The sequence below is a fragment of the Sorex fumeus genome, unplaced genomic scaffold (genome assembly GCF_029834395.1).
Source record: "Sorex fumeus unplaced genomic scaffold, SorFum_2.1 ptg000128l, whole genome shotgun sequence".
In the NCBI taxonomy this organism is placed as follows: Eukaryota; Metazoa; Chordata; class Mammalia; order Eulipotyphla; family Soricidae; genus Sorex; species Sorex fumeus.
The window spans coordinates 22,081,016-22,094,737 of NW_026606185.1; the positions used below are offsets into that span (position 1 = coordinate 22,081,016).

A 13,722-nucleotide genomic window follows, 5' to 3' on the forward strand; every position below is an offset into this window, starting at 1 on the left:
CAACTCCACCTATAGGACCCAGCAGTCTTTGTTCATTTTCTGAAGTTTGTTTATTATTTTTTTTGTAGGAGTACTGCTATTTATTCAGCCACTGATTAGCTGATTGAATTGGGCATGAATTCCACCTTAAAAGTAAAAAAAAATTTTTTTTGTTTTGGTATTTATTTTTTGAATCACTGTGGGAAGTTACTAGGCTTTCAGGTTTAAGTCTCGGTCATACAATGATCAAACACCTTTCCCTTCACCAGTACTCATTTTTCACTACCAAGAACCCCAGTATATCCCCCCTCCCACCCCATCAAATGACTGTGAGGCAGATGATTTCTACTTAACTCTTCTCTACATTGATTACATTCTTCATTTCGACAAAAGATGCACCATTATTGTTTAGAATTTCCCCCCAAACAATCAGAATTGCTGAAATGGCATTGTGAAATATTTTGTTTTCTATAGCTGGTTTTGAGAATCATGTAATGTTGTGCGGCCATGATTTTGGATTTCTGCAAAGAGCCAGATAATTACAAGGTTGGTTTCTGTGTGTCTGGTGTTATGGCCATGCCAGAGAGCCGCTCAGGGGGAGTAACTCGTGACCTCGGTAGGGAATGAAGGACGTGCCGGTACCGCCCCCCCCTTCCCATGAGACTGCAGTTGCCCTGTCACCACCAGCTAGTACCTATCTTTCCTATAAGCTCTGAGGCAGCGGCCACCTTGCTGCCAGGGGGGAAAAAGGCAGAAGGGAGCAACACCCTTTCCCTCCTGGGGAGGCATGGTGACGTAGTTTAACGCATGGTTCATTCACTTTTCTTCTGCAAGCTGCTGGGCTCTGGACTAAGCCCTTTTGCCTCTGGAGCCATGGCCGTGCCAGAGAACTGCTTGTGGGGGGCAACTCATGACCTCGGTAGGGCGTGAAGGATGAGCCGGTACCATCCCCCTTCCCATTAGGCTGCAGTTGCTCCATCACCACCGGCTCATACCTGGCTTTCCTATAAGCTCTGAGGCGGCGGCCACCTTGCTGCCAGGAGAGAAAAAGGGAGAAAGGAGCAACACCCTTTCCCTCCCAGGGAGGCATGGCACTGTAGTTTAACGCATGGTCCATTCACTTCTCTACCGCAAGCGGCCGGTTTCTGGATTAAGTCCTTTTGCCTCTGGAGCCATGGCCATGCCAGAGAGCCGCTTGTGGGGGTCAACTCATGACCTCGGTAGGGCATGAAAAGGACGTGTGTTTATTTTTTTTTTTAACTTCAGATCCTTTCACATATAAGAGTTTAGAAATTGAGAGAGGCCTTAATGAAAAACAATCTTAAATTCATAAGAAAGAGAGAAGTAGGGGCATTGGAATAGCGCAGCAACAGGCGACACCCATGCAAGCTCAAAGCAATGAATTCTGGCCTTGCTCCCACCACATGTGCCAAGTAAGGGCCTACAGGTTCTGCTCTTGCAACAGGAGTGGGATCCCTGACATACCACAGCCATGTGTGTGCCGGCTCCTCAACAAAAGGTGCAACCCTGACCTAAGTGAGCACCATGACTGAAAATGTGTGAGCACCTTGGCCAAGCAGTCCCTGGAGAGGACATAGGTGAGCACCAACGGGAAAGTCTGCAACCCCAGTAAGCACCCGAGCCAAACACCTGTGCAATCTCATCACCACAGCTACAAAAAGGTAAAAGAAAAAAGAAAAAAATCAATAGAAAAATTAAAACCTGGGACAGGAGAGATAGTGCAGTAAGGCACTTGCCTGCACATGCTGAGCTCAGTGCAATCTCTGGTACTGCATATGATGCCAAAGCACCCCCAGAAGTGATCCCTGACAGAGCCCAGAGAAGCCTGAGCACTGCTAGGTGTGGTCCAAACCCCACAAAAGAGTAAATAAAATAAAATATACTCTACTTTATTAATAATTATGTGAGTGCATTTTAATACCTATTATGTATGAAATAGATACCTTCATATATTACAGATGACATTGAAAAATCTGATTAATACCTAATTAATCTATAAGACATATACCTCCACATACTATAACCAACCAACATTAAAAAACCGACAATGCTATGTTTATGGATGCAGAGAGAAACTCGCTTACACTGTTGGGAGAGGACAAACTAGTGCAAATGCTTTCGGAAGCAATTCTGCATTCCTTTTTATATTTGAGCCATCAAATATCCTGCCCTGAGCACATCAAAGATGTCCCTAGATCCATAACCCCTAGAAAGTCTTGCACATAGGCACTGGAAGATTTACATAAAATATTTTAGCTTCATTGATTCCAACATAAAATATGGGAAACAAGTAAATGGAAGCTCAAAGGCTGAGCCCAAGCTTTGCATGCATGAGATCCAGGGTCTATCCCCAGCACCATATGGTCTTTGAGTTCTACCAGAGATACCCCTCCCCCAATACTGAGTTCAGAGTAGCCCCCTGATCACTGCCAGGTGTAGTCCATGGGTGGTTCCCTAGATACCAGATTCAATCAACTTTGTGGGGCAGGGTGGGGTGAGGATGGTATTTAGGCTTTCAGCTCAGAAGTGTCTCCTTGAGATGCCTAAGTCCCTTTGTTAGGAAGTCCTGTCAGCCAGCAACTCTGTCTCTGCAGTTTACTGTACGCACACTCATTTCTATCTGCAATTCCAAATACCTGGGGAGTGGAGTGACAGTGAACAGGGCACTTGCCTTGGACATGGCTGACTAGGGATCAATTCCCAGCATCCCATATGGTCCGCAGGTTGCTCAGAAATGATCCTAGTGTGCAGAGCCAGGAGTAAGCCCTGAGTATCGCTGGGTGTGGCCCTCAAACAAGCAAACAAAATGATAAATACCTAACAGGGAAATGTTGGTTTACATCATAGTTTTTATTTAATTTTTTAGGAATATTCATCTTGTTTTTCACAGTGAATGCACCAATTTATACTACCAGCAATAATGCAGACTTTCTTTTTATCCACAGCCTCACTAGCAGTTTCTCTCTAAACCACTGTTTCTAAAACAAATTGATAATGGACTGGATAGTACAGTGGGTAAGGCACTTGCCTTGCACCTGGGTTCTATCCCCAGCATCCCATATGCTTCCTTGATAACTGACTAGAGTGATAGACAACTGAGTGCAGGTGCCCTCAGCATTGCTGAGTATGGCCCAAAACAAACAAAAAAAGGTTAACAATAATAGCAACCATGAAGTGATATCTCATTGTGGTTTAGATTTGTATTTCCCTGAAGATTGATTATGTTTTACTTTCTCCTGTGCCCCCCAGTCCTCTGCATATCTTCTTTGGGAAAATGTCTATTCAAAATCTTTGCTCACCTGAAATATTTTGCTATTAAGTTGCATGAATTTAAGACATATTTTCTTCCATTTAGTAGGTTGCCATTTCATTTTGCTCTATTTTTTTTCTTGGATAATTTACTAGTTCTAATTTCTTTATAAACCTTTTTCTTTTGGTATTTGGGTCACACCCTACAAAGCTTAGGGGTAACTTCTGGTGGGCCTGATAGGGACCATATGTGATCGAATCTGGAGGATCTGGGGGAAGATACGTGCAAGGCAAACACCTTATTCGCTGGACTATGGTTCCAGTCCCCTATTTTATTACACTAAATTATTGCAATTTAGTGGTGGGAACAGTAAGTACAGTGGCTCTGCTGGGTCACGTGTTACTGACACGGGTTCGACAACCCGGCACCGCATATGGTCCCTTGGGTCCTGCTAGCAGTGGTTCATAAACGTAGAGTCAGGAGTTAAGTTCTGGGCACAGCTGGAATGGCGTAAAAATACAAAATTTCCAAATAAAGACAAAAAGAGGGACAGGCCGGATAACCCGTCTCAGTTCCTCAGACGTGATTTAACTGACCTGTCCTATAAACCAATAATATATAAATAATTAGAGAGTGCAGATCCCAGGCCACTGCGGAGGAAAAGTGACAGTTACAGCCGTTAGGAATTTCCGTTAGCCCATTACATATGTACACAATCCGATTGGGCAGTAAGTGACCGTGGTCAACCAATCAGAGAGCAGAAACAAGAACAAGGGGCAGGGAGCCGGAGTATATATAAACCAGGTCTTTGCGCTCTGGGGGTGCACAACAGAGGAAGGGGGTGTACAAGGCAGAGATGAGGAACTGTCCAGAGTAGAACTACTTGCCTTTGTGGTCATTCTACTCAGCAGATAGACCAACCTGAGCTGTGATAGCCACGAGTCCAGTGGGCACACCGTCCACCGAAGCCAGCGCATGACAACATAATGAAAGAAGAGCTTTTTCATCTTTTTGACCTTTCTGTTGTTGTTGTTATATTTTGGGTCACACCCGAGGCTTAATTCTGGCTTTGTGTTCAGGGATCACTCCTGGCTGTGCTCAGGGACTGAACCCAGATCTGCCAGGTGCAAGGCAAGCACCATACCCACTGTATTCTCTAGTGCCCCCCCCCCCACTTCTTTTGGTATTTTATTTTTGGCTGGGGGGTTACATCTGGCAGTGCTTAGGGCTATTCCTGGCTCTGTTCTCATGAGTCACTACCGTGGGTACTTAAGAAACCAAGGGGTGCTGGTCACCTGGCCTTCAGCAAGAAGTGTCATTTCAGCTGCTGAACTTAATTTTAACATATTTTTTTTTTTAGCTCATGAATCTTGGTTTTACGGGAGGGAAGATGCAGAACAGTAGGGAAAATATGAAGACCAGGACAAAAGAGAAAAAAATGGTATTAGAAGACCAAAAGGGATAACGATCTAGAAAAACACCTTTTTAGAAGTGAAGGATAAAATACAAAAAGCAGTATAATCATTAGTAGCAATCATTATGAACTGGAATTCAGTGAGCTGGAAATCCTAAAACTATAGTGATAATTGTGGAACAAGACAGTTTTTATTATAAACAAAACTTAGAAAGATAGGACAAAAGTAGGAAAGTAGGGGGGTGAAGGAAGGAATGCATGTTCAAGACAGAACAGGAGCTTGAAAGAACATAGGAGATGAAAAGATAGCATGGGCTTGAGAGGTTCATCCTGTAGTGATATCTTCATTGCTCAATGCTTACTCCTGGTTTTGTGCTCAGGCATCTCTCCTGGTGGAACTCAAGGACCATATGTAGTACAGGGGATAGAACCTGGCTTATTATGTGCAAAGCAAGCAACCTGTCCACTGCACTATCTCGCTGGTCCCAGGATTTAAAGTATTTCTAATTACTTTGTCATGGGGAAAAAATATTTGTATTCCATCTGAAGCCCAGAATGCACGTTCTGTATTCTATACTTCAGGAGAAATCTTTTTGTTGTTCTTTTGTTTTGTATTTTTTAAGCCTACTTAGTAGGCAGAAGAAAACTGGGGGAGAAGTAGGCAGAAGAAAACTTGTTTTGTATTTTTTTGAGCCTACTTTGTAGGCAGAAGAAAACTGGGGGACCAAAAGACACAGTTAATCATAGGGAGTATCTGTGGATTTCTACAGCCTCTACAAATTTCCTTTGTGTCATATTTTTAATGCTATTCTGGACAGAATTGTCTAATTTCATTTTTGCATTGTTCATTGCAAATAGACTAATTTTTGCATACTGGTTTTGTATCCCACAACTCTTGTAAACTCCGTTGTTCTTAAGCTTAGGTGGCTTAGTTTTCCACAAAAGCATGTGATATATATAAAAGACAGTGGCACTTTTTCCAGTCTTTAAAAAATTTTGTATTTTTTCCCTTTTCCAATCTTGGTCCCCTTGATTTTTTCTTCACTGTTCTCGATAGAAATCCTTATATAATATTGACTAGGAATTGCAAGCACAGGCTATCCTGATCTTACTCCTGACTGAAGAATAGCATCTAGAAGCATCTAGTCCTACCACAAAGTACAATGATCTAGCTTTCTCTAGATGAACTTTATCTGGCAGAGTGCCCTCCTATTAGGTGTTTGGGTGTTGTATATTTTTTTTTCCCCCTGCACCTATAGACATGGGATTAGATTGTGTTAAATCCATTGATAAATTTATTCCATGAATCAATTTTCAGATGTAACCCAAGCTTACATTCCTGAAATAAATCCTACTTGGTCAGGGCCTATAATTTTTTTTTATATATTCCTGGATTGTTTCATTTTGGTGGGGAGGGAGCTTCCAAGGATTCTAGTGGGCTCCAATGCTACTCCCGGAGATATCTGGCCAACTGCACCCACATGTGCAGTGCCATTTGGGTCCTGTGGTGTCAAGGCAACCTGAGCGTGTCGTTCATTTCTATATATTCCGGAGTTTATTGCAAAAATCAATGGTATTATGGTCGAAGAATTTTCTTCATACTGTTTGTCCTTTTACAACTGCTGAGGTTGGAGGCCCAGGGATGTCTTAGTGGTCAAGGCCTATCCTTGCATGAGTAAGATGGTGGATTTGCTACAGATTCCTCCTACCCTCATGTTTGAGACCACAGTGACCCTGTTGTTTGACATCTCTTGTTGCACAGCAACCATGTGTGTGCAGGATCCAAAACTGCACTGTGCAAGCCCTTGGGGACACTGCGGCCAAGGAGACGAGGTTCACTGAAATTTGCCAAGGTTTCTTAGTTCCTGGTTTATCCTGAGAAGTGCACTTACAATGATTATTGAGTGGAACGTTCTATGTCTGTTAAGTCCACGAAGTTTGTATTGTTGAGTATTCTATTTTAGCATAGAATAGTAATGTATAATGTATAGTCCTACCCATTATTAAAAGTAGGGTCATCTCCAATTATTGTTGCTGTTAGTTCAACTGTCAGTTTTTGTTTCATATATTCTGGGATATTATTTGGTACCTATTTGTGTATAACTGCTATATCTTCGTGCTGGTTTGATTCTCCTACCTTTATAAAAAAACTCACCCCCCCCCCCAACACACAAACACACCATGGGTGGAAGAGATAGTACAGTGCAAATACCCCACTTGCTGTACCATCACTCTGGGTTCTCCTCTTTTTGTTCTGGGGCCACACCTGACAGTACCCTCGTGGTACTTGGGGACCCCATATGATTATGATGGTAGATGCATAGTCAGTGCCCTAATATTTTAATCATATATATAGGAGTTGTGTGGAGGCATTTGTTGGTATTGCTCAGAGGCCAGTGCCTGGCCTGCTAATTTTCTGTATGATTTTATTTCATTAAAAATGTAAGGTTCTATAATAACACAATAAAATTAAATACACAGAGCATGCCAGAGCTATAGCACAGCGGTAGGGTGTCTGTCTTGCGTGCAGCCGGCCCAGTCTAACCAGGTTCAATTCCTCCATCCCTCTCGAAGAGCCTGGCAAGCTACCGAGAGTATCTCACCCGTATGGCAAAGCCTGGCAAGCTACCCATGACGTATTCGATCTGACAAGCACAGTAGTAAGTCTCACAAAAGAGACGTTACTGGGCCCGCTCGAGCAAATTGATGAACAATGGGAGGACAGTGCTACAGACAGTGCTACAGTGCATTCCAAACAACAACAACAAAAAATTCAACAAATGGGGCAGTACAGTGGGTAGGGCGTTTGCCTTGTACATGGTTAACCAGATTTGATTCCAGGCATCCCATATGGTCCCCGAGCATAGCCACGATTAATTCTTGAGCCTAAGGGGGTAAAAAAGCCAAAGGGAAAAAAAAATTCAAGGCATAATATATAGAAATTTCTTAAATTTCAAGAGGATCACTGATACTAGAAGAATAAAATCAGTTAAGTGTTAATGTGTTAAATGCTGGGAAAGGGATTTTATAGATTGACATTGTTGAACTTTTTGGTTTTTGAGCCACACTTGGCAATGCTAAGGGATTACTCCTGGCTCCGTGCTTAGGAATCACTCCTGACTGGGCTCAGGGGGCTATATGAGATGCTAGGGATCAAAGCTGGTTTGACTAGAACTGGGTTGCTGTAACTCCAACCCCTGACCTCAGGTTTTAAAATGACTGGGCTGGACACATGGTTCAAAAGGCTGAGTATGTGTTTAAGATTCAATTTCCAGCATCACAAATGGTCCCCGAGCACTGACAGAAGTGATCCCCAGCTGAGCCTGGATAGTCCCTGAGCCCTGCCAGGCTGACTTGAAAACTAAAATGGTTGCTCAATTTTCTGTATAAATATCAACTGGCAACAGATTCATAGTAGTTTCATTCAGTAATGTAAAACTGTTTCTCCTATATAAATCCATTTTTGTGATAGGTACATATATTCCGTCTATTACCGTCAGAAAACTGCACGCCCTCCTCCCTGCCCTGCCCAAGCCAGGGTGCTGGATCTGGGGGTGACAGCACACTTAGGAGCTAGTTCTGAACAGCAGGCTGTGGCTTGACATCCTCTGTGCTGCTTCCGGGTTTCTGTGTTCAGTGTGCCACAACCACGGTGGCCCAGTTTCAGCCGAGTGGGACCTATGGACCTCATGTCATATCAAGCTCTATTTTGCGTGCTCAGGCCACACCAGCTGTACTCAGGGGCTACTCCTGATGATTCTTGGGGAAACCATGCGCTGACCAGGGCCATGCATACAGAGCATGCACTCTAGCCCACTCCAGTGTTTTCTGCTCCATGTTCTTTCCCCAAATGCGAGCCCAAGGACATTGAAGTTACATGGTGGCGGTGTTGGGGATAATCTGGGGACCATTTGGTGTCAACGCTTTAACCATGGGTGGGATATACTACTATTTTTGTTATAAAGCCCTACCAAGTAGTGGTGGTCACAGTTTAACTTCTTTAAGGGGTCTCAAAAGCAGAGGCAATTTGGCCCACCTGCTCCGTGTAGAACAGTAAGCTTTCTGAATCTCAGTGAAGTCTTAGCTGCTGGAATCCTGCCCCTCTGCATTCACGGGTGAAAAACATGCATAAAAAGATGGCTGGGCAATGAAAATTAAAATAAGGGCAGGGGATGTAGGATAACATAGAGAATGGCAAATATTAGGAAGTAGAATTAAGATGTTAATTAAGTTTCTGATCTAAGGAGAGGAGAAACACACCTTAAGAGCTGTCTTGCCCTCGTGGGTTGCAGGTGGTCAGGAAGGCTTGAAAAACATGTTGTTTGCGCTTCCCAGGGGAAGGCGTGGTTTGGGAGGCATAGTTAGGGAAGAGGTGGTAAAAGTGGTGCCTGAGGAGACTAGGGGAACAGAGTAAAAGAAGGCAAAGAGTTGGAGAGAGGCAGAGTGGGAGCTGTGGGCAGAGCAAGAGACAGAGATAGTGAGAGTTGGAGAGCGCATTGTGGAGTATGTTTAGTGAGGGTTGGAGAGAGCTGCGAGAGTTGCGAGGTGGGGAGAGAGTTGTGGCCAGAGGTGGAGAGAGGTGTGGAGAGTTTGGGAGAGATGAGAATGGAATAAACGGCAACCAATCACCAACCAGCTTGGCCCTCAATCCTCCCTCATTGGCCCAAGGCAATGCCCATCCCAAGTGGGGAAGCAGTTTAAGAGCACTGAGTGGCGTGAGAGAGCTGTCCGGAGAGCCCATGAACATCAGTTAATGTGTGATCACTCCTAGCGTCACCAGGGTAAAAGGGGTTTACACAAGGGGAGATCACCAGCAAGCTGAAATCCTCACTTTGTATGTGGGGGTGTCAGTCTCAGGAGGCTCAGCCCCTCTAGCTGGTGTATTCAAGCTAACATATACAGTGAGGTGTAGACGTTACAGCCCCAGAAGGATTTCAGGATTTTCTTTAGGTAACTGCAGCACTGCTACAACTCTTGCAATTGAGTCATCCAATTTTGTGTTTAGTTGATACAAAAGCCAGGTTTACACCATACTGCAGCCTACTAAATGTTAAGAGCATCACATCTGAAAAGAAAGTCAGACCCCTGAGGCAATGGTGACATGCAGTGGGCACATGCAGGCCTGATCAACACAGAGCTGCTGCAGAGCACTGTTGTCAGCTAAGCAGGAGAGCACGGGGGAGGCGAGAGAGCCATTCTTCAATACAGCAAGTGCCTTCCATTACAGAGACAGGTCAACATGATGACTGTTTTTAATCAATGTGACTTTTATAGAGTTTTTATTTTAAAGAAAGAAACGGGCGAAGGAACACTCTTATATTCACCTCACTGTATATTTAGAAAGGATTAAAAAATACACATTTCCTGGGACACAAAACTGTATACCAAAAGTATCTTCTTACAAAACAATTTCACAGACATACAGTCCTGGACTTACACAGACATGAATATTGACATGTTAGCTTGAATACACCAACTCAAGTATTTTTGCAGCAGTTTCTAACATATCCTTATTGCAGTAACGAGTCTGACCAACTTTAAGCTGTTAAAAATAGTAATAAAAAATTATAAAATAATGTAAATGTAGAATTAAGGCCTACAGTATATAATCTAGGATTAGTAAAGTTAAACAGTACTTATAAAAACGGATGGAGCTGCATATATACACAGGTGTCTTTAGAAAGTCATAATGCTAATATCGCAAGCACATCAATATTTTTGAAGTATCAGCACCTGATTCTCTGTACTTTTTTCTATTTTTTTATTCTAAATTCTTCATTAAGAGTTTCTTCGCATATTTACACTTAAATATCTAACCTTTAAAGTGTTCTTCTGACACAACAAAAGTTTTGTTAAATAAATCCACTAAAAAAGGAATTAAAAAAGTTTGCTTCCAATAAACAGTTCTAGCATACCCATGATCATCATACTGGAAAAAAAGTACGTTAACTTTCTTTCAGAATTATAAATGCTACATGTCAATTTTAGCCACTGCCATACTTGTGCATTTCCTCTGACACACTGCAAGAAATGAAAAGCAAGGGCACCAGTGCCTGGAACAATCCCAGTAAATTCGTACTGTCCCATGAGCTGTGGAACTGAAGAGATGCCTGATTCTTCTCAGCTGGCCTGACATGGCACTGTGTGCCCAGATTCTTGCATTGTCCCCAGATTATCCAGTCTGATAAATTGCACTCGTGGTCTTCCAAAAATCACTTGCAGAAGTCAGTGCTCTCAGTGAGACTCAAGGGCCACTCTCCTCAGAGACTTTCACACATCCGCTTTGGTTATAATCCTGCTCAAAGTGGAGAAAAAGAGAAACATTTTAAGTATCAAAGTTTTCCTTTCCTGACCCAGATGTTAAAGTATTCAATGGAGCTATGAGAATTCTTAGATTCATTGAACCCTTGAATACAGTAACTCAGAGGTACACAAAAACACCCCAAAGCCTCCAAAGTAGGCGGTTCCAAGGACTGGAGTACATATGCTCTCTCCCTGGGGGACCCAGGCGACAAGGTGCCTTGAGCACTATTAGGACCAACCCTAGTGCAAGGCACTGGGGGAGCTCAAAAAACAAAGGGTGCCATCCACATCAAAAGGCAAGGATCTGTGTCATGAAGGGTCACCTCAGCCCCACATTCTAAGGATTACTTCTTTATTCCTTAAATGAAACAATTTGAAGTATTAACAGGAGGGGACCAGAAAGCAGGTAGGGAGTTTGCCTTGCACACAGCTGACACTGGGTTGGATGCCTGGTACCCCATATGGGTCCCCTGCGCCCAGCTAGGAGTGGTCCGTGAGCATGGAGCAAGGAGTAATCCTGGAGAAATGTCAGGTGTGGATCCCCCCATCTCCACCTGCCCCCCCCACAGACTCTTAGGGGTTCCATGGGGTTGACTGTCTCCCACATATCTAGATTATTTGGCCACTATATTCAGAATATAACAAATCATGATTGGAAAAATCTAAAATGATGCAGAACAATTCAGTCCAAAAGTCAGGTTGGCCAGCACATAACAGCACTCAGCTCAGCAGCCTGGCTGCACTGTTCTTCCTGAAAGGTGCTTCATGGCCAAAGAAAGAAAAGGGACAACAGGATAAACAGTTACACAAAAACTGCCTCTGGGAAATAAGATGAGGTAAGGATGCACAGGATAGATTTCTATCCTAAGTTCTTTTTTAAAACAGTAGCCACTACTGACGTATGGTTCCAAAGCACTTGCACTGTAGCTAGTTATGACTGAGGTTTGCTGTGTTCTAAATTTTGAAGATTTTGTATGGAAAAAAGAATTTTTTAAATATTAAAATTTGGAGGGCTGGAGACAGTACAAAGATTGAGGCTTGCATGATGCTGAGCCCAGCTCAATCTGACACCTGAGCACTCTGGGAGCAATCAATGAGCACAGAGCTAGGAGCAGTCCCAAGCACCACTCAGGACTGACCAAGTCCAGATCCCCCTTTAAAACTACTGCATATACTGACCATGTAAGTGGAAGCAAACAAAAACAAATGGGACTACATGAAACTAAGAAGCTTCTGCACTTCAAAAGAAACAGTGACCAAAATACAGAAAGCCCACAGAATGGGAAAGAATATTTACCCAATACCCATCTGATAAGGGATTAATATCCAGGATATACAAGACACTAGTAGAATTGTTCAAGGAAAAAAACCTCCAATGCCATCAAAAAATGGGGAGAAGAAATGAAGAGAAGTTTCCCCAAAAAAGAAATACAAATGGTCAAAAGGCACATGAAAAAATGTTCCACATCACTAGCCATCAGGGAGATGCAAATCAAAAGATATCATCTCACACCACAGAGACTGGCACACATTCAAAAGAACAAAAGAACCAGTGCTGGCGTGGATGTGGGGAAAAAGGGATGCTCTTTCACTGCTGGTGGGAATGCCCACTAGTCCAGCCTTTCTGGAAAACAATATGGATAGTCCTTCAAAAACTAGAAATTGAGCTTCCATATGACCCCACAATACCATTTCTGGGAATATATCCCAAAAAAGCACAGTAGAAACGACATCTGTACCTATATGTTCATTGCAGCACTGTTCACAATAGCCAAAATCTGGAAACAGCGAAAGTGCCCTAGAACAGATGACTGGTTAAAGAAACCTTGGTACATCTACACAATGGAATACTATGCAGTTGTCAGAAGAGATAAAGTCGTGAACTTTGCTTATAAATGGATAGACATGGAAAGTATCATGCTGAGTGAAATGAGTCAGAAAGAGAGGGACAGACATAGAAGGACTCATTTTTGGAGTATAAAACAACATAACATGAGGCTGACACCTAAGGACAGTAGACACACGGGACAGGAAAATTGCTCCATAGCTGGAAGCCTGCCTCATGAGAAAAAGGGAGAAGACAGCTGGAGAGGACAGCTGGTATAGAGAAGGGATCTCTCAGAAAAAGATGGCTGGAGGAATTGGTTGGGATGGGAGATGTGTGCAGAAAACAGATAAAGGACAAAACATAGTAACTTCTCAGTGTCTGTATTGCAAACCATAATGCCCAAAAGCAGATAATGGGGAATATTGTCTGCCATGGAGGCAGAAAGAGGATGGAAAAGGGGATATTGGTGGTGGGGAATGTGCATTGGTGGAGAACTGGTGGAGAGATGGGTGTTTGATCATTGTGTGATTGTAACCCAAACATGAAAGCTTGCAACTATCTCATGGTGATTCAATAAAATAAAACAAAAATAAAAATACTGCTTATATGTTGCAATATTTCCCATACCAGTTTCAATAAAATTCATCCCTAAAACAAACCCCATTTCTTTTAAAAACTCCAACAAAATTTAATTTTTGGGGGGCGGCCACACCTGGTAGTCCTCGGGTTACTCCTGGTTGGCTTGGGAGACCATATGGGATGATGGTGATCATATCCAGGTCGACTGCATGTAACACAAGCTACCCCTGTGCTACCCACTTTTCTCTCTCCCCAGCCCCCCCCCCCCAAATGTAAAGTATATATATGACATTATGGAGTATAATACTAAATGTATATTATTTGATTTATAGACATACAACTTGCATT

General features: G+C 43.0%; 1 protein-coding gene across 2 annotated transcripts in view; it reads right to left on the bottom strand.

The window, feature by feature from the left end:
• Positions 1-9,973: 9,973 nt before the first annotated feature.
• The window catches only part of SMCHD1 (structural maintenance of chromosomes flexible hinge domain containing 1), a 114,672-nt gene continuing 110,923 nt past the window's right edge, over positions 9,974-13,722 (bottom strand). For both annotated transcript variants that reach the window (XM_056138102.1, XM_056138101.1), the window contains exon 48: positions 9,974-10,959. In XM_056138102.1, the coding sequence (XP_055994077.1) occupies positions 10,952-10,959 (8 nt within the window). In that variant the 3' untranslated portion in view covers positions 9,974-10,951. The remainder of the gene's footprint in view (positions 10,960-13,722) is intronic.